Source organism: Myxine glutinosa, chromosome 2 (assembly GCF_964187855.1).
Source record: "Myxine glutinosa chromosome 2, kmMyxGlut1.1, whole genome shotgun sequence".
Taxonomy (NCBI): domain Eukaryota; kingdom Metazoa; phylum Chordata; class Myxini; order Myxiniformes; family Myxinidae; genus Myxine; species Myxine glutinosa.
This window is the reverse complement of record NC_136262.1, coordinates 258,107,940-258,130,963: the sequence shown is the minus strand read 5'-3', so window position 1 is coordinate 258,130,963 and position 23,024 is coordinate 258,107,940. Positions and strand designations below refer to the sequence as shown.

General features: G+C 49.3%; 1 protein-coding gene across 4 annotated transcripts in view; it reads right to left on the bottom strand.

Moving 5' to 3' along the window:
• Nucleotides 1–23,024, bottom strand: part of LOXL3 (lysyl oxidase like 3) — a 398,335-nt gene that overhangs the window by 271,035 nt on the left and 104,276 nt on the right. For all 4 annotated transcript variants that reach the window (XM_078772481.1, XM_078772482.1, XM_078772483.1 and 1 more), the window contains 2 exons: nt 11,765–11,981; nt 4,578–4,761 (listed from right to left, as the gene is read on the bottom strand). In XM_078772481.1, coding sequence (XP_078628607.1) covers nt 4,578–4,761; nt 11,765–11,981 — 401 coding nt within the window. The remainder of the gene's footprint in view (nt 1–4,577; nt 4,762–11,764; nt 11,982–23,024) is intronic.

Below are 23,024 nucleotides of genomic sequence, written 5' to 3'. Positions count from 1 at the left end.
TTCAGTTTGCGTTATAAATTGCCGCCCGTTCGAGGGGCGGATTCAGTGTGCTTTTGAGTTCTTTGGTTTTGAGCTAAATAAATAGCTCGGTGAAACTTCGTTCCTGTGTCATCCATTTTGTCTGGCTTTATCGTGCGAGCACAGCTCCCAGAATTGGTGACCCCTTTCTACGAACACGGCGATGGAGTCAGCTGTAGCGTTGAAGCTCCCGGGCTTTTGGGAATCTCACGCGGCCGTTTGCTTTGCTCAAGCGGCTTCTCAATTCGCCCTGCGGAACATTACGGAGGACACGACGCGCTACCACCACGTGGTCTCCGCACTCAACGCCTCCGCCGTGGCCCGGGTCGTGAGCTTCCTACAGCACCCGCCGGACGCCGACAAATACGGCGCGCTCAAAGGCCTACTCCTCGGTGCGTTTGGACTTACGGAGACCGAACGCGCACGACAACTACTACACCTCCCAGAGCTGGGCGAGGCCCGTCCGTCCGAAAGCATGGACCACATGCTTGCTCTTCTCGGTGACCACAGCCCGGACTTCCTCTTCCGCGAGCTGTTCCTCCAGCGGCTACCCGGGCAGGTACGGTTAGCTTTGGCTAACTCGCCCATCACGGACCCTCGCGCCCTGGCCAAGGAGGCCGATAAATTTTTCTCGGCTAGGCGACATATCGGAGCGGCCGCCTGGCACCCTGGGCCGACTGAGGAAACGCCCGTGCCACGACCGGCGCCTCCACCGGCCGAGTCCGCGCCACTGACGGCTGCGGCTGGCCCGACGCCCCGTCGACCGAACCCGACGCGACCGCCGGAGCCTCCACCAGAGCGGACAATGTGCTATTACCACGCCAGGTTCGGGCAGAAGGCCAGAACGTGCCGCCCACCGTGCACTTTCGGCGGGTCAGGAAACGACCAGGCCGGCACTCGCTGCCTGCCATGGGCGTCGGCCATTCAGGCAGCCTTCTGTTTATCACGGACACGGAGTCCGGGCGGCGTTTTTTGTGTGACACCGGCGCTCAGCTGAGCGTGATACCCGCCTCGGTGGAGGACAAACAGGCCGCGCTATGCGGCCCCGCCCTGGTCGCCGCAAACGGCTCCTCCATCCGCACCTTCGGTTTGCGCAGCGTCGCATTCTGCTTCGGGGGCCAGCGCTTCAAGTGGGACTTCATCACGGCGAACGTGCCCATGGCCTTGCTGGGTGCAGATTTTCTTTGTGCGCATGGGCTTTTGGTCGACGTCAAATGGCGTCGGCTCATCAACGCGGAGACCTTCAGCTCGCTCGCTTGCTCATTGAGCGGCTCCGCTCCGACCAAGCTAGCCTGCGCGCTCCCAGCCGTGGACGATTTCACCCGCCTACTCGCCGAGTTTCCCGCCCTCACGAAGCCCACGTTTTCGGCCGTCGCCGTCAAGCACGGCGTTGAACACCACATCCCGACCACGGGTCCACCGGTCTACGCCAGGGATCGCCGCCTCGACCCGGCCAAACTCGCCGTGACGAAGGCGGAATTCGACGCGCTGGAGCGGTTGGGCATTGTGCGGCGCTCGAACAGCGCGTGGGCCTTGCCCCTGCACATCGTGCCCAAACCGGGTGGCAGATGGCGACCATGCGGCGATTACCGCCGCCTCAACGACGCCACCACCCCCGACCGGTACCCTATACCACACATACAGGACTTTTCCACCCATTTGGCGGGGCGGGTGATCTTCTCCAAGGTCGATCTTATTCGGGGCTACCACCAGGTACCTGTCCGGCCAGCCGACGTTCCGAAGACAGCTGTAATTACACCTTTTGGCCTCTTCGAGTTCCTCCGAATGCCGTTCAGCCTTAAGAACGCGGCCCAGGCCTTCCAGCGGCTGATGGACAGTGTGCTGCGTGATCTCACCTTTCTGTTCGTCTACCTGGATGACATTCTCATCGCCAGCACTTCCCGGGCGGAGCACCTCGTCCACCTGCGCATGCTTTTCGAGCGCCTCGGCCACCACGGCCTCATCGTCAACCCCGCGAAATGCCAGTTTGGCGTAACGGCCGTCGACTTCCTGGGGCACCGCATCACGAAGTGCGGGCCGTCCCGCTGCCTACCCAGGTGGAGGCAGTCACAAGTTTCCCGCGCCCCCGCTCGATCAAGGCCCTACAGGAATTTTTGGGGATGGTAAATTTTTACCACCAGTTCCTGCCTCGCGCCACCCAACTCATGCGTCCCCTGTACGAAGCCCTCTGGGGCAAGCCGACCAAGCACGACATCGCCTGGACCACAGAGATGGACGCGGCGTTCACGGGCGCTAAGCTGGCCCTCGCCAACGTGACCATGCTGGCACACCCGGCGCTCGACGCACCCATCGCCCTCACCACGGACGCTTCTGACTACGCGGTGGGCGCCGTGCATGAACAGTGGGTGAATGGAGCTTGGCAACCGCTGGCCTTCTTCAGCCGGCAGCTTCGACCTAACGAGCGCAAGTATAGCGCTTTCGACCGCGAGCTCCTCTGCCTTTACCTGGCCGTTCGCCACTTCCGCCATCTTTTGGAGGGCCGCCCGTTCATGGGGTTTGTGGACCACAAACCCCTGGTCTTCGCCATGGCCAAGGTTACGGAGCCGTGGTCGGCCCGCCAGCAGCGCCACCTCTCCGCCGTGTCCGAATTTACGACGGACATCCGGCACGTTGCGGGCAAGGACAACGCTGTGGCCGATTGCCTCTCCCGGTCCGGCGTGAATGCCGTCCACCTCGGTGTGGACTTCTCCCACATGGCGGCCGACCAGACCGCCGACCCCACAGTGCAAGCCCTCCGGACAGAGGACACAGGCCTGCGGTTGGCCGACATCCCCTTCGAGGACACAGGCACGGTTCTCCTGTGCGACGTTTCCCTGGGCCAACCTCGCCCCATCGTGCCCACCGGATGGCAGCGGCACATTTTTGACGCCCTCCACGGCCTTTCCCACCCAGGCCGGAAAGCATCACAGAAGCTCGTGGCAGCATAGTTCGTCTGGCACGGGCTCCGTAAGGACGTCCGCGACTGGGCCAATGCCTGTGTCGCCTGCCAGCGTGCGAAGGTCCACCGGCACACCCAGGCCCCGTTGGCACCATTCGACGTGCCCGCGCGGTGCTTCGACCACGTCAATGTGTACCTGATGGGACCCTTCCCTCCTCGCGGGGCTTCACCCACCTCCTCACGATGGTGGACAGGACCACCAGGTGGCCGGAGGCCGTCCCGCTGGCATCAACAACATCCGCCGACGTGGCGCAGGCCTTCATTGGCACTTGGATTGCCCGTTTCGGCGCGCCCTCGGACATGTCCTCCGACAGAGGCCCGCAATTCACCTCCGAGCTTTGGGGCACGGTCGCCCAGGCCTTGGGGGTAAAGCTTCACCGCACCACGGCCTACCACCCCCAAGCCAACGGCTTGTGTGAGCCGTTCCACCGCTCGATGAAGGCCGCTCTCAGGGCCAGCCTCCAGGACGACGGTTGGGCCGACAGGCTCCCGTGGGTCCTATTGGGCCTCCGAACGGCCCCTAAAGAGGACCTCCAGGCTTCCACCGCTGAGCTGGTCTACGGCCAGCCACTGCGCGTGCCGGGCGAGTTCATCCCTGACGCCACCGGCCCCTGGTCCGCGGCTCGCCAACGCTCGGACCTCCAGGAGGCCGCCAGGAGATTTGCCCCCATGCCCACATCCCACCACGGCTGCCCCCAACCCCATGTCCCCCCAGCACTTCGCACTGCGGAGTACGTTTTTATCCGGCACGATGCACACCGGGGACCGCTCCGGCCGCCATACGATGGGCCTTCCCGGGTCCTGCAGAGGGACGACAAGTCATTCATCGTCGACATCGGCGGCAAGCCGGACCGCATCTCCGTGGACCGCCTCAAGCCAGCCCATTTGGACCTCGACCAACCTCCACGGTTGGCCCTTCCTCCACGACGGGGCCGTCCCCCGTCAACCAAGCCCCCCGCCCGACCATCCACCGCCACGCCGCCGACTACCCCCACACGAATCGCATGGGGTCGTTTTGGCCGGGTCATCAGGACCCCTCTCAAACTGACTCTCCCGGTGCAGGTTAATTCTGGGGGGGCGCATGTAGCGGTTACCGGAAGCATGACACAATTACCGTGCACCGGCCGATGACGCAACCGGCGAGCGGTCACGTGTCCGGACTCGCCCGGGCGTGTCCAGACTTGCCCTCTCGGGCGAACACTCACCTTGCATACCATGCCCCGTCGAGAGGCGTGACTTACCTATTTTGCATTCCACGCCCCGCCTGAGAGGCGTGGCTTTTGTGTGTTCAGTTTGCGTTATCAATTGCCGCCCGTTCGAGGGGCGGATTCAGTGTGCTTTTGAGTTCTTTGGTTTTGAGCTAAATAAATAGCTCGGTGAAACTTCGTTCCTGTGTCGTCCATTTTGTCTGGCTTTATCGTGCAAGCACAGCTCCCACAGTGGGATATTTAATGCCCAAAATGAAGTGCTAGCGGATGGGGACATAAACTTAACATCCCCAAATAAACTTATAACCACAGAAAGATCAGCATTTTATCCATGTGACACCTTTAATTATACAATAGATCCAGTAAAGGAGCTGCAACTATGCCTGCCTTACCTTGACCCATTTTACCACCAACGAGGGCCTCCCGGGCACTCCCGAAACCAAGTTCACGGCACATCACACTGGCCGATATGATGCCCCAGCCATCGTCACAAACCGTGCCCCATTTCCCATTCAGTTGAACCTCAACACGGCCTTCACCTGCCATTGCACCAGCCTTCAACCGCACCTGTGCTTCCTGTGTGGGAGGTCAAAAAGACATATGGGAACACCTTCAATGCGGACCAACTAAAATTATTGGGAAGGCATGAAAGTTAATAAATAAATAAGCAGCATTACATGCTGTTCATCGTTTATCGTCTAAATATCAAAATCGGAATCGATCTATCCGGGTTCTTCCCTACATCTTTGTTCTTCGTTCCTTTCACACTTCTTTCTACTTATTCACATTTCACTTTATTCGTTGCAATTCTTGCTTTTCTTTTATCTCTTTCACTATTTATTTCTCTTTCTTTATGTATCTGTCTAGAAGAGGTGAATTTTTGCAGAAAGTTTTCTGTAAGGCTCACCTGGCTGCACCTGGATGGGTTGAGCATTGTGGAGTAGCGGCTGAAACCCGAGTCCGGTCCAGGTTCCTCCTGATAACTCCATCTTTGCTGTTTACTTATCCAGGTTCCTAATGCTGACCCCATCTTTGCTCTTTACTGATCCAGGTTCCTCCTGATAACTCCATCGTTGCTCTTTACTGATCCAGGTTCCTCCTGATAACTCCATCGTTGCTCTTTACTGGTCCAGGTTCCTCCTGATAACTCCATCGTTGCTCTTTACTTATCCAGGTTCCTCCTGATAACTCCATCTTTGGCTTCACTTATCCAGGTTCCTCCTGATAACTCCATCGTTGCTCTTTACTTATCCAGATTCCTCCTAATGACTCCAACTTTGCTCTTCACTTATTCGAGTTCCTTCTGATGACTCTAATGCAGTATTTGGTCTTTTGATTGATTACATCACTGTCATCCCACGTCAGCGATAATGTGAAGCTGAAGATAAGATGAGAAGATGAGATGAGATGAGATGAGATGAGAAGATGAGAAGATGTGAAGCTGAAGATGAGGCCATGCAATGTATGACATTCTACCAATGAGCACTTTCTCTCTTTGCTGAAACTATGCACATAATAATATGACATACTATATGTACTTTATATTCTCCTGCTACAATCATGATCAAGCTCCTCTCATGCACCATCTAGAGGCAGAGAATTGTAATTTGTAGTGTAGACAGGTGTGAAAAATACTTACTCGTCCTTTTGTTAAATTGCTTGTTCTAATCTCAGCTGCCCAAGCAAAAATCGTATCCTTCGGTCACCTTTCATGTGATGTATATTGTACACTACCAGGTGGCCTGAAAGTCACTTTACCCCTCCCCGGTAAACGATTCGTTCTTAAACGATTTTAGTACACAGGTTTTATTGTGCAGCACTTACAATAATCAATCAGACATTGTATCTGTATGCACTCCAACATTACCTGCGCCACCGAAGGTGGACGGAGGTGATGTTTTCACCCGTTTGTTTGTTACCACGCCCAGGTGAAACGAAAAGCGGAATTACGCAATTGGGTCATGTCCGTCCGTCCGTCCGTCCATCTTAACAGTTTATGATCGCGGAACAACTTATTTAAATTGAATGTTATATTGAATTGTCAATAAAGCCCCCATCTCCTAAAGTGTGACTAAATGTCATCTTATTGCAGTGTAAAAGGTTGAGGTATACAAAACTGCTTCAGTAGCGACAAATGTCCGCATTTTTAAAATTATCTTTTAAATAATTTAACATAAAGAATTAAAGTCCCCCATCCAAAACCTTGATCTTTTCTACCCCTGCTAATTTCACCCCAATTCCACTTTTTTGAAATACCAACTTCTGTCCTGGAAGTCCTTGGTGTCCTTGTGTTTTATACTTCTCCCTCCACCTCCCCCCCCCCCCCCCCTTCCCATGCCTCCTCCCCCCAAGCCCTCTCCCTTTCACACATCTCCCTGCTCTCAAATGTTGTGTTTGTGTGCTTCCCCTTCTCTCCCCATCTTGTTTTCCGCTCCCTCTTTTAATATATTTTGTTTGTCTGGTTGATTTGTTTGTGAAGTAAATGTTAGCTCTTTCACACGCCTCGATTCAGTATACAAAAAACAACAACAACAAAAAAAAACATTATTTTATTAAAATTGATGAATATATTTGAACACTGTGTGAGGTATCATCTATGAATCATAAGCCGATTGGACATCTATGATTCTATGGATCTCTAGTTTGTTACTTAAGTACAGTATATCAGTTGGTCTTGTGCGTTATTCTGTCTGTCTGTTTGTCTGTCTGTTTGTCTTTCTGTTAATCGCCTCCAGGTCCCAATTTAAAACCGATCTTCACGAACCTTCACCAGATGGTAGAGGTGGTCATAAGGAAGAAGCCTATTGATTTTTGAGGTCAAAGGTCATCTTGAGGTCAAATTTCTAAAATTGTCATTTTTCATCTGATTGACTTGAAGATTGTCACAGCATTTGCATATTGAGTCACTAAATTAGGAAACCAACTATTTTTTACGTCAAAAGGTCAAAGGTCAACTCAAGGTCAAACTTCCAAAATCATCAATTTTCATCTGACAAACCGTCAATTTTCATCCCATTGACTTGATAATTAAACAGCAATTCCAAAGTGCATCACTGAATTGGGAAACCAACTATTTTTGAGGTCAAAAGGTCAAAAGTTCAACTCAAGGTCAAATTTCTAATATCAATTTTCATCTGAAAAATCATCAATTTAATCCGATTCACCTGTGCTACGATTAAGATCGTCAATTTTAATCTTAATGAAACAGGCAATTTGCTGTATCCATGGCAGCTTTTTATTTTGAGGAGGGGTGGATTTTGCAAGCATCGTGCTCCACATGACGTCTTCGTGTTTATTATCTTGCCAAAACGAAGTTTTTGCAAGATGTATTAGTCATTATCTTGCCAAAACGAAGTTTTTGCAAGATGTATTAGTCAGCTTGTATGTTTGTTATCTTGCCAAAACGAAGTTTTTGCTAGATGTATCAGTCAGCTTGTATGTTTGTTTGTTTGTTTGTTTTTTTGTTTGTGGTTAATCATTTTTTTTTCACGTTTAGATCACTCTGTAGACCACAGTTATTATTGGAAACTCCTGTAACTTCGCATATCAGAGTCCTATAGAGATACCCTTCAGCACACAAAATTTTGAAGGTCAAGGTCAAAGGTCAAGGTCACTTTGCGGTCAATCATGGAGGTCAACGAAACCCTTATTTTTTGAGTAACTTTGATCGGATCGTCTCCAAACTTCATGGGAATCTAGTATATGGTCCGGCGCTCAGCTGATTAGTTTTTGGTGGCGATCGGCCTTGACCTTCAAGGTCATTTTGAAGGTCATTCAATTGGGTCAATCATGGAGGTCAACGAAACCCTTATTTTTTGAGTAACTTTGATCTTATGATCTCCAAACTTGGTGGGTATATAGGGTGTGGTATGGCGCTCAGCTGATTAGTTTTTGGTGTCGATCGGCCTTGACCTTCAAGGTCATTTTGAAGGTCATTCAATTTTGACCAAAAGGTAAAATTTTCAAGTTTCAGTTACCATATTTACCACAGTTATTATTGGAAACTCCTGTAACTTCGCATATCAGAGTCCTATAGAGATACCCTTCAGCACACAAAATTTTGAAGGTCAAGGTCAAAGGTCAAGATCACTTTGCGGTCAATCATGGAGGTCAACGAAACCCTTATTTTTTGAGTAACTTTGATCTTATGATCTCCAAACTTGGTGGGTATATAGGGTGTGGTATGGCGCTCAGCTGATTAGTTTTTGGTGTCGATCGGCCTTGACCTTCAAGGTCATTTTGAAGGTCATTCAATTGGGTCAATCATGGAGGTCAACGAAACCCTTATTTTTTGAGTAACTTTGATCTTATGATCTCCAAACTTGGTGGGTATATAGGGTGTGGTATGGCGCTCAGCTGATTAGTTTTTGGTGTCGATCGGCCTTGACCTTCAAGGTCATTTTGAAGGTCATTCAATTTTGACCAAAAGGTAAAATTTTCAAGTTTCAGTTACCATATCGAGTAGTACCTCAAATTGAAGCCCTTGTTGAGTGCTTTCCAAACATATAACTAGTTTGACAATGTGACGTCATTTGACGGCGTTATGACGAAAAAACTGCACTTTTCATGTATATTGTATTGCTTTAGTTCGCATTGTTTAGGTCACTCTGTAGAGCACAGTTCCCTTTGGAAACTCTTGTAAGTTCGCATATCAGAGTCTTTTAGAGATACCCTTTAGCACACAAAATTATGAAGGTCAAGGTCAAAGGTCAAGGTCACTTGGCAAGATACGGTTCACCCTGTGGGTGACATGTTTATTTGTTTGTTTTTTTTTTTTTTTTTGTGGTTAATCATTTTTTTTCACGTTTAGATCACTCTGTAGACCACAGTTATTATTGGAAACTCCTGTAACTTCGCATATCAGAGTCCTATAGAGATACCCTTCAGCACACAAAATTTTGAAGGTCAAGGTCAAAGGTCAAGGTCACTTTGTGGTCAATCATGGAGGTCGACGAAACACTAATTTTTTGAGTAACTTTGATCGGATCGTCTCCAAACTTCATGGGAATCTAGTATATGGTCCGGCGCTCAGCTGATTAGTTTTTGGTGGCGATCGGCCTTGACCTTCATGGTTAGCGCTGGAGGTCGAAAATTATTGACCCCAAGGTCAAATTACGAAACCCTTATTTTTTGAGTAACTTTGATCTTATGATCTCCAAACTTGGTGGGTATATAGGGTGTGGTATGGCGCTCAGTTGATTAGTTTTTGGTGTCGATCGGCCTTGACCTTCATTTTGTTTTTTTGTTTGTGGTTAATCATTTTTTTTCACGTTTAGATCACTCTGTAGACCACAGTTATTATTGGAAACTCCTGTAACTTCGCATATCAGAGTCCTATAGAGATACCCTTCAGCACACAAAATTTTGAAGGTCAAGGTCAAAGGTCAAGGTCACTTTGTGGTCAATCATGGAGGTCGACGAAACACTAATTTTTTGAGTAACTTTGATCGGATCGTCTCCAAACTTCATGGGAATCTAGTATATGGTCCGGCGCTCAGCTGATTAGTTTTTGGTGGCGATCGGCCTTGACCTTCATGGTTAGCGCTGGAGGTCGAAAATTATTGACCCCAAGGTCAAATTTTGAAATCGTAGGTACCATATCGAGTAATACCTCATATGAATGCCCTTGACGAGTGCTTCCCAGATCTGTAAACAGTTTGACGCTATGACGTCATTTGATGACGTCATGACGAAAAAACGGAATTTTCATGAAAAAATTATTTCCTCAGTTCTCATCAAAATCTTTCAATATTTCATGTGCGTTGGTCATGAAGACATACTATTCACCATACGAAATTATTAAGGTCAAGGTCAAAGGTCAAGGTCACTTTGCGAAGTGAAGCTTTAGACATTTATAGGTCAAGGTCAAGCTTTAGACATTATATAAATGACGTCATTTGGTGACGTTATAAGGCAAACACGTATTTTTCAAGGTCACTCTCTAGAACGATTATCATCGGAATATCTCGTGGGCAGACATTCCTCAAAGAGTCGCTTCTAGTGGATAGCAGTTCTGTTCACCTCAGTGTGACCTGAAGCAAGTCACTCATGTTCACATTTTGGCAAGATACGGTTCACCCTGTGGGTGACATATGTTTATTTATTTGTCTGTCTGTCTGTCTATGAGCATGATATTTCAAAAAGTTAGGGATAGATTCAGATAAAGCTTGGTGGACAGGTTGGGCCATGTGGCAAGAATGTATTGATTCGATTTTGGTGAAGATCCAGATCTGGATACGATCATTTTTACGTGACTTCATCATTGAGAGATAGGGCCAAAAACGATATATAGCATGATATCTCCAAAAAAAATTGGACGGGCTATGACAAAACTTGATGTATGAGTTGGTTAGGAAGCAAGAACAAGCCGATTAGAGTTTGGTTCAGGTCCGAATCCAGATCCGGCCTATCAGTGGGATACATAACATAAACTGTTCAGCCTGGCGGAGGTTTGCTCCATACCAAGTGCAGTTCTAGTTCCCCTTGCACCTCTGAATTCATCACCAAGTACCATTTGTTTATAGCAGAGGTAAAGTGACTTTCAGGCCATCTTGTAAAAGCAAAACCTAATTCTGGGATTCATCTAGCACCAGCTCGATGCTGATGAACCCTTGTGTTTCCCCCTGTAGAAATGTTTCCCCCTGTACTGTCTTTCCCTCGCGGTCGCCCTGTGCTGTGTTCCTGGATGTCTTTTTGTTGAATGTGTTTTAATGAATGTTTCCCCCTGTACCGTCTTTCCCTCGTGGTCCCCCTGTGCTGTCTTTCCCTCGCGGTCCCCCTGTACTGTCTTTCCCTCACGGTCCCCCTGTACTGTCTTTCCCTCGCGGTCCCCCTGTACTGTCTTTCCCTCGCGGTCCCCCTGTGCTGTGTTCCTGGATGTCTTTTTGTTGAATGTGTTTTAATGAATGTTTCCCCCTGTACCGTCTTTCCCTCGCGGTCCTCCTGTGCTGTCTTTCCCTCGTGGTCCCCCTGTACTGTGTTCCTGGATGTCTTTTTGTTGAATGTGTTTAAATGAATGTTTCCCCCTGTACTGTCTTTCCCTCGTGGTCCCCCTGTGCTGTCTTTCCGTCGTGGTCCCCCTGTACTGTCTTTCCCTCGTGGTCCCCCTGTGCTGTGTTCCTGGATGTCTTTTTGTTGAATGTGTTTTAATGAATGTTTCCCCCTGTGCTGTCTTTCCGTCGTGGTCCCCCGTGCTGTGTTCCTGGATGTCTTTTTGTTGAATGTGTTTTAATGAATGTTTCCCCCTGTACTGTCTTTCCCTCGTGGTTGTCAGCTCTTTCACGAGCCTCGATTCAGTATTTAAAAAAAAACAAAAAAAACCCTGGAGCTTGAAGCATCTCTCTTTGTACATGCATTCTTTGTTAATTTGAACTTGCTACAAGAAATCAATGAATTGTTTGTACGTTTCAAATAACAATCTTCACAGTGAGGCATCCAAAAAGAATTCCTAGAAATTGTTGTGCATCCACTAAGATCCTTATTTGGCACACGAACATCATTGTTTTTGTTGTTTGGACAATGAGGCAAGATCCTCTCCTTCACAATAATAAAGAGGTAGTAACTCCAATGAAGAACAAACCTCTGCACGGAAAAGCTTCTTGAAAGCAAGACCAGAAGAGAATGCAGGTCCTGGAATGCAGGTTACTGTTACGGGCATGCCGTTTGTGCAGCGGTTGCGACCCTGGCCACTCTGGTAGAAGAAGAACTCGCACAATGTAAGGTGTGCCTCCCAGCCCGTGCAGTTAACACTGTGCATGAGGTAGTTGGGCCTCACATCTCGCCTCCTCACCATGCTCCTGCACGCACCCCATGGGAATAAATAAATTAAAATAACCACATTTAGAGGCCATTTTTCCCCTCAAGCGGGCGTTGGCCTTTTTCGGGGACCGTGGTTGTTGTTGTTTTTCGGTCCCCTTTTTGAAGCAATGTTTTACGGCCGGATGCCCTTCCTGCCGCCAACCCTTTTTGTCGCCTTTTTACGACACACAGGGAATTACCAGTGAACTGGTACTCAAATTAGCCGACCTCGGAAGGATGACAGGCTGAGTCAACCCCCCTGGCGTTAATTCAGCGATCGACCGGGATTCGAACCCAGGATCCTAGGATCCTAAGCTGGCACCCTAACCGCTAGCCCAACACCAGGCAACACCACCTACAACCAACACCAGCCCAACACCAGGCAACACCCATGGGAATATGACAGCAAAAAACAGGCACAAACAAGCAATGCATGGGTTGGCGAGCAAGCCCAGGTTTTTCAACTTCTACGTTATGTTTCACCTTCACTACATATTTCAATAACAAACATGAAAGCCCTAATTACATGTGAATGGTTGTCACATACTGAGGGATCGCTAGTCGTTTCCATGGTTCTCCAGGACCATCCTGAAGACAGCCGGCTGAACCCAGTTATGATGGAAGTTAGGTAAACATATTGTGAGCTAAATTATAGCTAGTACCTGAACACCATTGCTTTCCTAAATGAACCCATGCTATAAAAGTACTCAGGCAAAGGAATGGCGGCATTTCATCTCGTGTATTAAAAATAAAATCCAAACAATGTGTTCTAACTCCTTCAATTCAAAGTGTCGTTTCGATTATTATATATTACAGGACATTATGCATGGATGAAGTCAAGTGTGTGTGTGTGTGTGTGTGTGTGTGTGTGTGTGTGTGTGTGTGTGTGTGTGTGTGTGTGTGTGTGTGTGTGTGTGTGTGTGTGTGTGTGTGTGTTTTGGGTCTTCGGGGTCTTTTGGGTCTTACGTCTTGGGGGACTTGAAGGGTCTTTAAAGGTCTAAGGGGTCTCAGCAGTCTAAAGGGTCTAAACTTTGAAGGTATATTCCCAACAGTACATAACTAATCTATCTATAATTCCAGTAATCTCTGTTTGTACGTTTGTACGTTTGTCTGTGACCGCTGTTTCTCGACAACCACGGGTCCGATATACTTTTAACTTGCCAGGTATATTGCTGGGGACCCGAGGATGTGCCTTTTCAAGGTTTCATATTAATCGGACAATTACTTACCGAGCTATGTCCAAAAAACGATTCAACCAATCAGAGAGCAGCGAACGATCGCGTGTGCCGAACGTGGCGGGCACACTCTGCCTCGGATGGCACATTTGAGAGCGTATTCATTTATTTCACGTTTGCAAACTATGTTGGCGTTAAACGATGTTTTAAAACTAATTAAAACCCCGGGGGGATTGTCACTGTACTCGCAAGCCGTTCGCCGTTCGCTTTGGCGTTGCGAATGGACCAAAACATTTCATGGACCAAACCATTTCATGTAAATAGAGGGGGGGATATAATTTTAGATATAGATATAGTACGGGCATGCCCTAGTAGACATAATGGAACCAACGTTCAAGCAGTACGTAATTAACAGATATATAGTCACACGGCTTTACCACCTCACAGCTTCACAGATCGTATTTTTCGGTTTTAAATATGTATGAAGGAGAAGACGTTTTGGTCACGAATATGCATGTACAGTATACATATATAACCACATACATTTGCTCCATTATAATATGATTTTAATATATATTGATTAATATCTATGATTTCCATTATCATATATATATATATATATATATATATTGAAGCGCGGTGCTACGCGCGCTTACTTGTATAACAAGGAGGTGGACAACGCGGTAAGTTTAAGAGTCTTTATTATAAGAGCTCACTGTAGCACTGGAGCGCTCCGGGCGCGCCCGGTGTATATCCCGCGGCCACGCCTACCCCTCGGGCGTGGCCGCCACCCACTTGGTGCGTGGAATGATGCCATCCCGCCAGTGAGCTTTCGTGTCCGCCACACGCGCCCCCCCAGAATTCCCGCGCACCTGGAGGGCCAGTTTGTGGGGCAAACGGATGACCCGACCGAAGCGCCCTCTGGCGACTGGCGGCGTCCGGGGTGCAGGGATGCCAGCCGGGATGCCTCCGGCTGCACCCGGGATGGGTGCAGGACCGGGGGGCGGCGTGCCGGCGGGCCTGGGCGGTGCCGGGGGTCCGCCCGCAGGGGGGCGGCCCCGACGCGGGGGCCGAGCCACCGGCGGTGGGTGGTCCATGTCGAGGTGGGCCAGCTTGAGGCGATCCACCGAGACGCGGTCGGGAGTGCCGCCGATGTCCAAGGTGAAATGTTTCACCCCGGTCTCCAGCACGCGGAAAGGCCCGTCGTACGGGGGCCGCAGTGGTGTCCGGTGGGCGTCGTGCCGGACGAAGACGTACTCCGCGGTGCGAAGCTCCGGGGCGACGTGCGTAGGCAGGTGCCCGTGGTGCGCCGTCGGCACCGGGGCGAACCTCCGGGCGGTCTCCTGCAGCGCGGAGCGCTCCTGCACCGCGGACCATGGTGCCGTGGGGTCGGGGAGGAACTCGCCCGGCACCCGCAGTGGTTGTCCGAAGACCAACTCCGCCGCGGATGCACGCAGGTCATCCTTGGGCGCCGTCCGGAGGCCCAGCAGGACCCAGGGGAGCCTGTCGACCCAGCCGCCGTCGCTGAGGGTGGCCCGGAGCGCGGCCTTCAACGAGCGGTGGAACCGCTCGCACAGGCCGTTGGCCTGGGGGTGGTAGGCCGTGGTTCGGTGCACCTGGACCCCGAGCCCCCGCTCGACCACCCCCCAGAGCTCCGACGTGAACTGTGGGCCGCGGTCGGATGAGATGTCCGAGGGGGCGCCGAACCGGGCGACCCAGGTGGCGATGAACGCCTGCGCGATGTCCGCCGCCGTCGTAGCCGCCAAAGGCATGGCCTCCGGCCACCGGGTGGTGCGGTCCACCATTGTCAGGACATGGGTGAAACCCCGCGAGGGGGGCAGAGGTCCCACCAGGTCCACGTGCACGTGGTCGAACCTACATGCCGGCACCGTAAACGGGGCCAATTGGGCCTGGGTGTGCCGGTGCACCTTCGCGTGCTGGCACGCGAGGCAGGTCCTGGTCCAGCCACGGACGGCCTTCCGGAGGCCATGCCAGACAAACTTGTCGGCGACCAACCTCTGGGAGGCCTTCGTGCCCGGGTGGGACAGGCCGTGGATGGCATCAAAAACCTGGTGCTGCCAGCCCGCGGGCACGATGGGGCGAGGCCACCCGTCGAGGGAGACGTCGCACAAGAGGGCCGCGCCGTCGAACGGCACCTCGGTGACGCGGAGGGCCGCACCGTCGAACGGCACCTCGGTGACGCGGAGGCCCGTGACGGCGGTCCGCAAGGCCTGGACGCCGGGGTCGGCGGCCTGGTCCGCCGCCATCCGGGCATAGTCGATGCCAAGGTGGACTGCGTGGGCGACGGACCGGGAAAGAAAATCCGCCACCGGGTTGTCCTTCCCCGCGACGTGCCGGATGTCCGTCGTGTACTCGGACACGGCCGAGAGGTGACGCTGCTGCCGGGCCGACCACGGCTCGGCGACCTTGCCCATCGCGAAGACCAGTGGCTTGTGGTCGACGAAGGCCGTGAACGCATGGCCCTCGAGCAGATGGCAGAAGTGCCTGACCGCCAGGTGAAGCCCGAGCAACTCACGGTCGAAGGTACTATAACGGCGTTCGGGCGGGCGAAGCTGCCGGCTGAAGAACGCCAACGGTTGCCAGGCACCACGCACCCATTGCTCGTGCACCGCGCCCACCGCATAGTCCGAGGCGTCGGTGGTGAGGGCGATCGGTGCATCGGGCACCGGGTGCGCGAGCATGGTGGCATTAGCCAAGGCGAGCTTCGCGCCCACGAACGCCGCGTCCATCTGCTCGGTCCAGGTAACGTCACCTTTGCCCGGCTTGCCCCGGAGGGCCTCGTGCAAGGGGCGCAGGAGCTGGGCGATACGGGGCAGGAACCGATGGTAAAAGTTTACCATGCCCAGGAACTCCTGGAGCCCCTTGATCGTGTGGGGGCACGGAAACCCCTTCACCGCCTCCACCTTGGCCGGTAGGGGGACGGCCCCATGCCTGGTGATGCGGTGCCCCAAAAAGTCGATGTCGGCGACGCCGAACCGGCACTTGGCGGGGTTCACGATGAGGCCATGCTGGCCCAGACGTTCGAAGAGCGTGCGGAGATGGTGTAGGTGCTCTTCGCGGGACGCGCTGGCGACGAGGATGTCGTCCAGGTACACGTAGACGAAATCCAAGTCGCGCAAGACGCTGTCCATTAGGCGCTGGAATGCCTGAGCCGCATTTTTCAAACCGAAGGGCATCTGAAGAAATTCGAAAAGTCCGAACGGCGTGATGACCGCCGTCTTCGGGATGTCCTCCGGCCTGACGGGGACCTGATGGTAGCCGCGTATGAGGTCCACCTTCGAAAAGAAGGACATGCCCGCCAACCGGGCGGAGAAATCCTGGATGTGGGGGACGGGGTAGCGGTCGGGGGTGGTGGCGTCGTTGAGGCGCCGGTAGTCCCCGCACAGTCGCCATCCCCCGCCGGGCTTTGGCACGATGTGAAGCGGCGACGCCCAAGCACTCTGGGAGCGCCGCACGATGCCGGGCCGCTCCAGCGTAGCGAACTCCGCTTTAGCTACCGCAAGCTTCGTCGGCTCAAGGCGGCGTGCCCGGGCGTAGACCGGTGGCCCGGCGGTGGGGATGTGGTGTTCCACCCCGTGCTTGACGGCCCCCGCCGAGAAGGTGGGCCGCGTGAGGGCCGGGAAACCCGCGAGGAGGCGGGTGAATTCGTTCGCTGCCGGAAGCATACAGATGAACCTGGCCGGAACCGAACCGCTCAGCAAGCCGCTCGGCGAGCCGCTCGATGAGCCGCTCCGGGAGCTGCTCAACGAGGCGGCGAACGTGGCGAGGAGGAGACGCTTGATCGCCTCGTACCTGCCGTCGGCCGGTGGGTTCCTCAGGAACGACACGACGCGGGCGGCCGTGCCGGGCCCGAGGGAGGCGACCACGTGGCAGTACATGGTCTCGTCCACCGTGATGCCTTGAAGTCGGAACTGGGCTTCCGCCTGCAGGAACCATACTTCAGCTTGCGCCTCCCAGAACTCGGGGAGTTTGATCGTAACCGCGTTGTTTGCCATTGCGATGGCGTATTCGGTCGGTCAGCGACGGCTGGTCCAACGTCGGAGGGTCACCAATGAAGCGCGGTGCTACGCGCGCTTACTTGTATAACAAGAAGGAAGCGGACAACGCGGTAAGTTTAAGAGTCTTTATTATAAGAGCTCACTGTAGCACTGGAGCGCTCCGGGCTGCGCGCCCGGTGTATATCCCGCGGCCACGCCTACCCCTCGGGCGTGGCCGCCGCCCACTTGGTGCATGGAATGATGCCCTCACGCCAGTGAGCTTTCGTGTCCGCCACAATATATATATATATATATATATATACATACATACATACATACACACACACACACACACACACACACACACACACACACACACACACACACACACATACATACACACATACATACATACATACATACATACATATATATATATATATATATATATATATATATATATATATATATATATATATATATATATATATATATATATATATATATACTGGGATGGCTGAGAGCACACTTGCCTCTAAACTGTTTGAATCCCAACCCAGCTATAAACTGTCATTCCGGTGTTTCACAGGTATAGTGATTCATCAATGTGTGTGCCGTCCCTCGGATGGACCGTTAAACTGGCATCCCATCTGCCGGCATTAGTTGGTGGACATTAAAGATCATATGTTGTCCTTCGCAAATTGTAGGCGAGATATCACCTGCGCCCAGGTCAAAATTCCAAACTCTTACCCACCCTAACTACTGCTGGGAGAGGGATGGCAAACCACCCAGCAACACCCTTGCTAAGAAACTGCTTCAGCAGCACCTACTAACCGAATCTGTAACTTTAAAAAAGTAAATAATTAAGTAAGTAATCGAATAATTAAATAATTAATCGATTAATTGATTGACCAATAAATCAAAAATACCCTCTACACCCAAATCACTTGGTCATTGGCATGTCCAAATATTAGCTTCCGAACTCAAAAGGTGCCTGCGTTAATGCCCAGAAGAGAAAGGAAATAAATAATAAATCGATTAATTGATTCAGGTACATCGGTACATCATATCAAATATATTGTTACAGACCTGGCTTAGGGGTAAATGGATCATCGGCGTTATTTAAAGTGCATGTTAGTTATTTCATAGTGTGTGCTAACATAAGAATGATGTAATTGCTATAATTAAAAATATAGGGTTGAGCAAAGTGTTTAGAAAAAGCTCTTGTCCTCCTGTGCCGAGTGTTAATGCCTAAACCGCGTTATTTCCCCTCCCTACATTATGCAACAACTCCAATCCGCCCCTTCACCCATGTGCAGTGCCTTCAGAAAGTATTCACACCCCTTGATGTTTTTCACATTTTGTTGTCTTACAGTCTGAATTTAACATGGATTGAATTGATTTTTTTGTCGCTGATCTGCACACAATACCCCATTAATGTCAGAGTATAATTTTTTGTTCGATATTTTATACAAAATAATTAAAAATGAAATACAGAAATATCTAATTTACATAAGTATATAACGGCCTGAGTAATTACCTCGTCAAAGTGCCTTTGGCAGCAATTACAACTAAGAGTCTTCTTGGGTATGTCTGTATCAGCTTTGTACATCTGGATTTCGGGAGTTTCTCCCATTCTTCCTTGCAGATTTGCTCAAACCCTGTCAAGTTGGATGGGGAGCATTGGTTCTTTCAGCATCTTTCCACAGATTCTCAATGGGACTCAAGTCTGGGTTCTGGCTGGGCCTCTCAAGGACTTTCGCGTTATGGTTCTGAAGTCATTCCAGTGTTGCTTTCACTGTATGCTTGGGGCCATTGTCCTGTTCGAACGTAAATCTTCGCCACAGTCTAAGGTCCTTTGCCCTCTGAAGCAGGTTCTCCTCAAGGATTTGCCTGTGTTTGGCTCCATTCATTGTTCCCTCTATCCTAACAAGTCACTCAGTCCCTGCCACTGAAAAGCATCACCAAAGAATGATGCTGCCACCATCATGCTTCACGGTAAGGATGATGTTAGATGGGTGGTGAGCTGTGCTCGGTTTCTGTCACACATAGTGCTTTGCATTCAGGCCAAATAGTTAAATTTTCGTCTCATCAGACCACATCATCTTTTCCCTCTCTCAGTGTTTCACATGCCTTTTTGCAAACTTTAGGCGTGCTGTCATGTGCCTTTTTCTCAGGAGACGCTTCCGTCTGGCCACTCTCCCATAAAGCCTAGATTTGTGACGTGCTACAGAGACTGTTGTGCTTCTGGCAGGTTCTCCAATCTCAGCCAAGGAATTCTTGAGTTCTGTAAGAGTGGTCATTAGGTTCTTGCTCACCTCCCTGACCAATGTCCTTCTTTCCCGGTTGCCATCTCTGTTTGTCTGTTTGTTCGGACAGCCAGCTATAGGAAGTCTGGGTAGTTCCATATTCTTTCCATTTCCTTATGATGGAATTCATTGTGCTTTTGGGAACTTTCAAAACTCTAGAAATTGTTTTATACCCTCCACCAGATCTATGCCTCCTCACAATTCTATCTCGGAGCTTTACGGACAGTTCCTTTGACTTCATGGTAGGGCTTCTGCACTGACATGCACCGTCAAGTGTGGGACCTTATATTGAAAGGTGTTTCTTTATAAATCTTTATAAATCATTAATTTGCAGAGACATCCCTAGGATGATCAACAGAAATTGGATGCACCTGAGCGCAATTCGGATTGTCATAGCAATGGGGTCGAATACTTATTGACGTCAGACATTTCAGCTTTTCATTTTTAATTATTTTGTAAATATTTCTAAAAACAAAAATCCACTTTGACATAATATGGTATTATGGGTAGATCAGTGACAAAAGAAAATCTCAATTTAATCCATTTTAAATTCAGGCTGTAACAACAAAATGTGAAAAAACTCAATGGGTATGAATACTTTCTAAAGGCAGTGAAGTTACATAATCGTTTAATCATAATTTTATAATCGCAAAAAGGAACGTTTAATATAAAGAGTTGTTTTGCAAACATTGCTTTGAGGATATCCCGTGTACAATTTCACAAACAGATTGAGTTTGTTTTTACGGCGTAGCACGTAGGGCAAAACCATCTAGAACAGTGTTTGTCTGTCTGTATGTCCATATGTCTGTATGTCTGTATGTATGTATGTATGTATGTCCTTCAGAAACATACACCAATCAGAGCTGAGGATCTGGTCACATGACAAAGTTGATGTGATGTGATTACGTCTGTGATGTCATTCGACATCTGTGATGTACGACAGCTGACTCCACACGCCGCCATTTTGATTTCTATGCTATTGAGGCAGAACATATCGTCTAACCTGTCATATATCACAATCTGCATGCTCTACCCCTACGTTTTTCATTCAGTGTGAAATACAAGCAAACCGATTGTTAAAATGACCTGAAAATTTCGAAAGCATAGGCGTTGCGGGTCTTCGAACAATGCAGTGCATATAGGCCTTAGGCTTCGTGCCTTTATGCCTCACCTTCAGGCTGCGTTGGACAAATTATCCCAGGTTTATTAATACAGTAGTATCATTTTTGTAATAATAATAATAATAATAATAACGTTAATAGTAATAATATAGTAAATATAATTGTAACACTGCAATCCCTTTCTCGTGACTGCAAAGTTACTGAATTGAAGCGGTGTGTGGTTGGTTCATTGTTGACTTGAAACATATAGAATAAACCAGTGTCTCAATGCAATCTCTTCTTTTCCATGGAGACACCAGCTTAGAGAGTTAGAGTACTTCAAAAAAAATTAATACTTACATTATTTACCAACTGGTATCACCACCCAGGTCATACGATCCTCTTCAACTATCCAAGAGATTCAACTCTTCAACAACGGCAGGTACGAGGCACATAGAGGATCAAAAAAGCCCGGCTACGCCAATGTTAGACTTTTGGTCTTGTAAATATACAAAGTATATCATCATGAAAGAGCAAGGTGACAGAGGGTAAAAGGCAAGGTACTAAAAGTGTGGCAGTCAGACAACATGTAGATGATGTGAGCAAGAAGAGGACAAATAAGATGGAAGGAAACATTGCAACCCATAAAGACATAGGGAGGGTAAGGGGAGTTCAGGATGAGATAAAATATCATGGGTAGGGATGGAAGGTGACTTGGTCAGGTTGTGTTGCACCGTCAACTTGATTCCTGGAGGGAATGGTGGGATTGCACACACAGAGAGGAGTTTCCGCAAGTGGGAGAAGAGGACAACATAGGAGTGGACATGTGCAGTGACCCTATATTTTAGGAGTTTCACAAGGAGGGTGGTGCTGGAATAACGCATGTGAGCAGGAGGGCCTGAAGGATGAAAGAGAAGAAGGTGCGTGACCTGAGGCGAGGCCGTAAAAAACAGAGAGCCACTAACTTGTCAGCAAGAAGAAAGGAGAAAAACAATTGCCAACCGCATGTGCTCCATGTGTCATCTAAAGGTCTCGGCTGTACAGCACATATTTCACTCTTCCTCATATGTGTGCATTTGAAATTTGTATTTTAATATATTTATATATCTATTAATAAATACTATATACATATATATATATATATATATATATATATATATTAACCTGGATGTGAAGAAATGGTTTTGATGAAAAAAATATATTTTACCATTTTACTGCCTGTTTCTATAGCCACATGCGTTATTCACATTTTTTTCTTTGTACCCTGCAGCATACATACCTCATGGTTTTGGACATTTGAAACCCTCCGCCTTGTTATTGGCGGAGACGTGAAGATCTGTGGACATCATCAGCACTTCACACAATGTTTTTAAAGTTCTATATATTGATTCGTTCTGGCACAGCTGTTCTTAAGCAGACAGTGTCCAGGAATATTATTACCCCGTATACGAGAAGAAAAAAGTGAAGGTAAGCAATTGGTGCATTTATTAATACCAATAGGCGTCCACAACCATCCTTGACCATGTCGTGGAACGTCGGCCGAGGCCCTCACTATTTCTTCTTCCGTTCTCACTTTTGTTCACCGCTCCTTTCCTATGCCATCTCCAGGTGCTGCGTAACGTCATTGCCGGGCACCGAAGGGGGCTCGGCAATGACGCACGCTGAAAGGGAGTACCGTGAAATGGGGTGAATAGGGACACAAACTGAAAAAAAGTTCGGAAACTGTTTTCGCTGAAAATTGATAACCATACTGATTTGTTGATATTTGGGTTGAAAGTGTTCTCTTGTTTTTTTTTAAAGCAACTTATAGTCCCTATTAACCCCATATATGGGTTAAATAGGATTTTTATGGCTGTCCCTATTCACCCCGTTTTACAGGTGAATAGGGACAGTCACTAATACAAAAAAATAATAATCAAGAAACAATCCTGAGTTTCCAACTTATTGCTAAATTGATAGCTCAGATGGATGCACATAATATGCACCCATAATATAAACCATGGTGCTAATGAAAAAAAAAATGGGATAAAAAGTTTCTCCAAACTGTCCCTATTTCTTTTCAATTCTTTTTTTTGAACAAAAGGCATTCAAAAGGCGTTCCAAAAAGTCTGTTTTCTGTAGGCATGGGTTGCAGGGTGTTTCATGCATCAGGAATAAACGTCCTCGACCCCGCTCCACTTGGCCTCAGCCAAATTAACTTTATTAAGCGAAAGACCTTCTAATTCATACCTTTTGAAGGCCTTTGCACCTGATTGCACCTAAGTTTCCATAAAGTTGCTGCTTATTCCTCTATACGGACCCTTAATCCTGCTTACATACGTTCATCTCCCTTTTCTTTTTTTCTTTTTTTTTTGTGTACAAGATTGAGGCTCGTGTAAGAGCTAACATTGATCACAAAAAAGGCAAGCTGACACATAAAACATGAAACATATGATAAAGGGAGCGGGAGAACAAGATGGA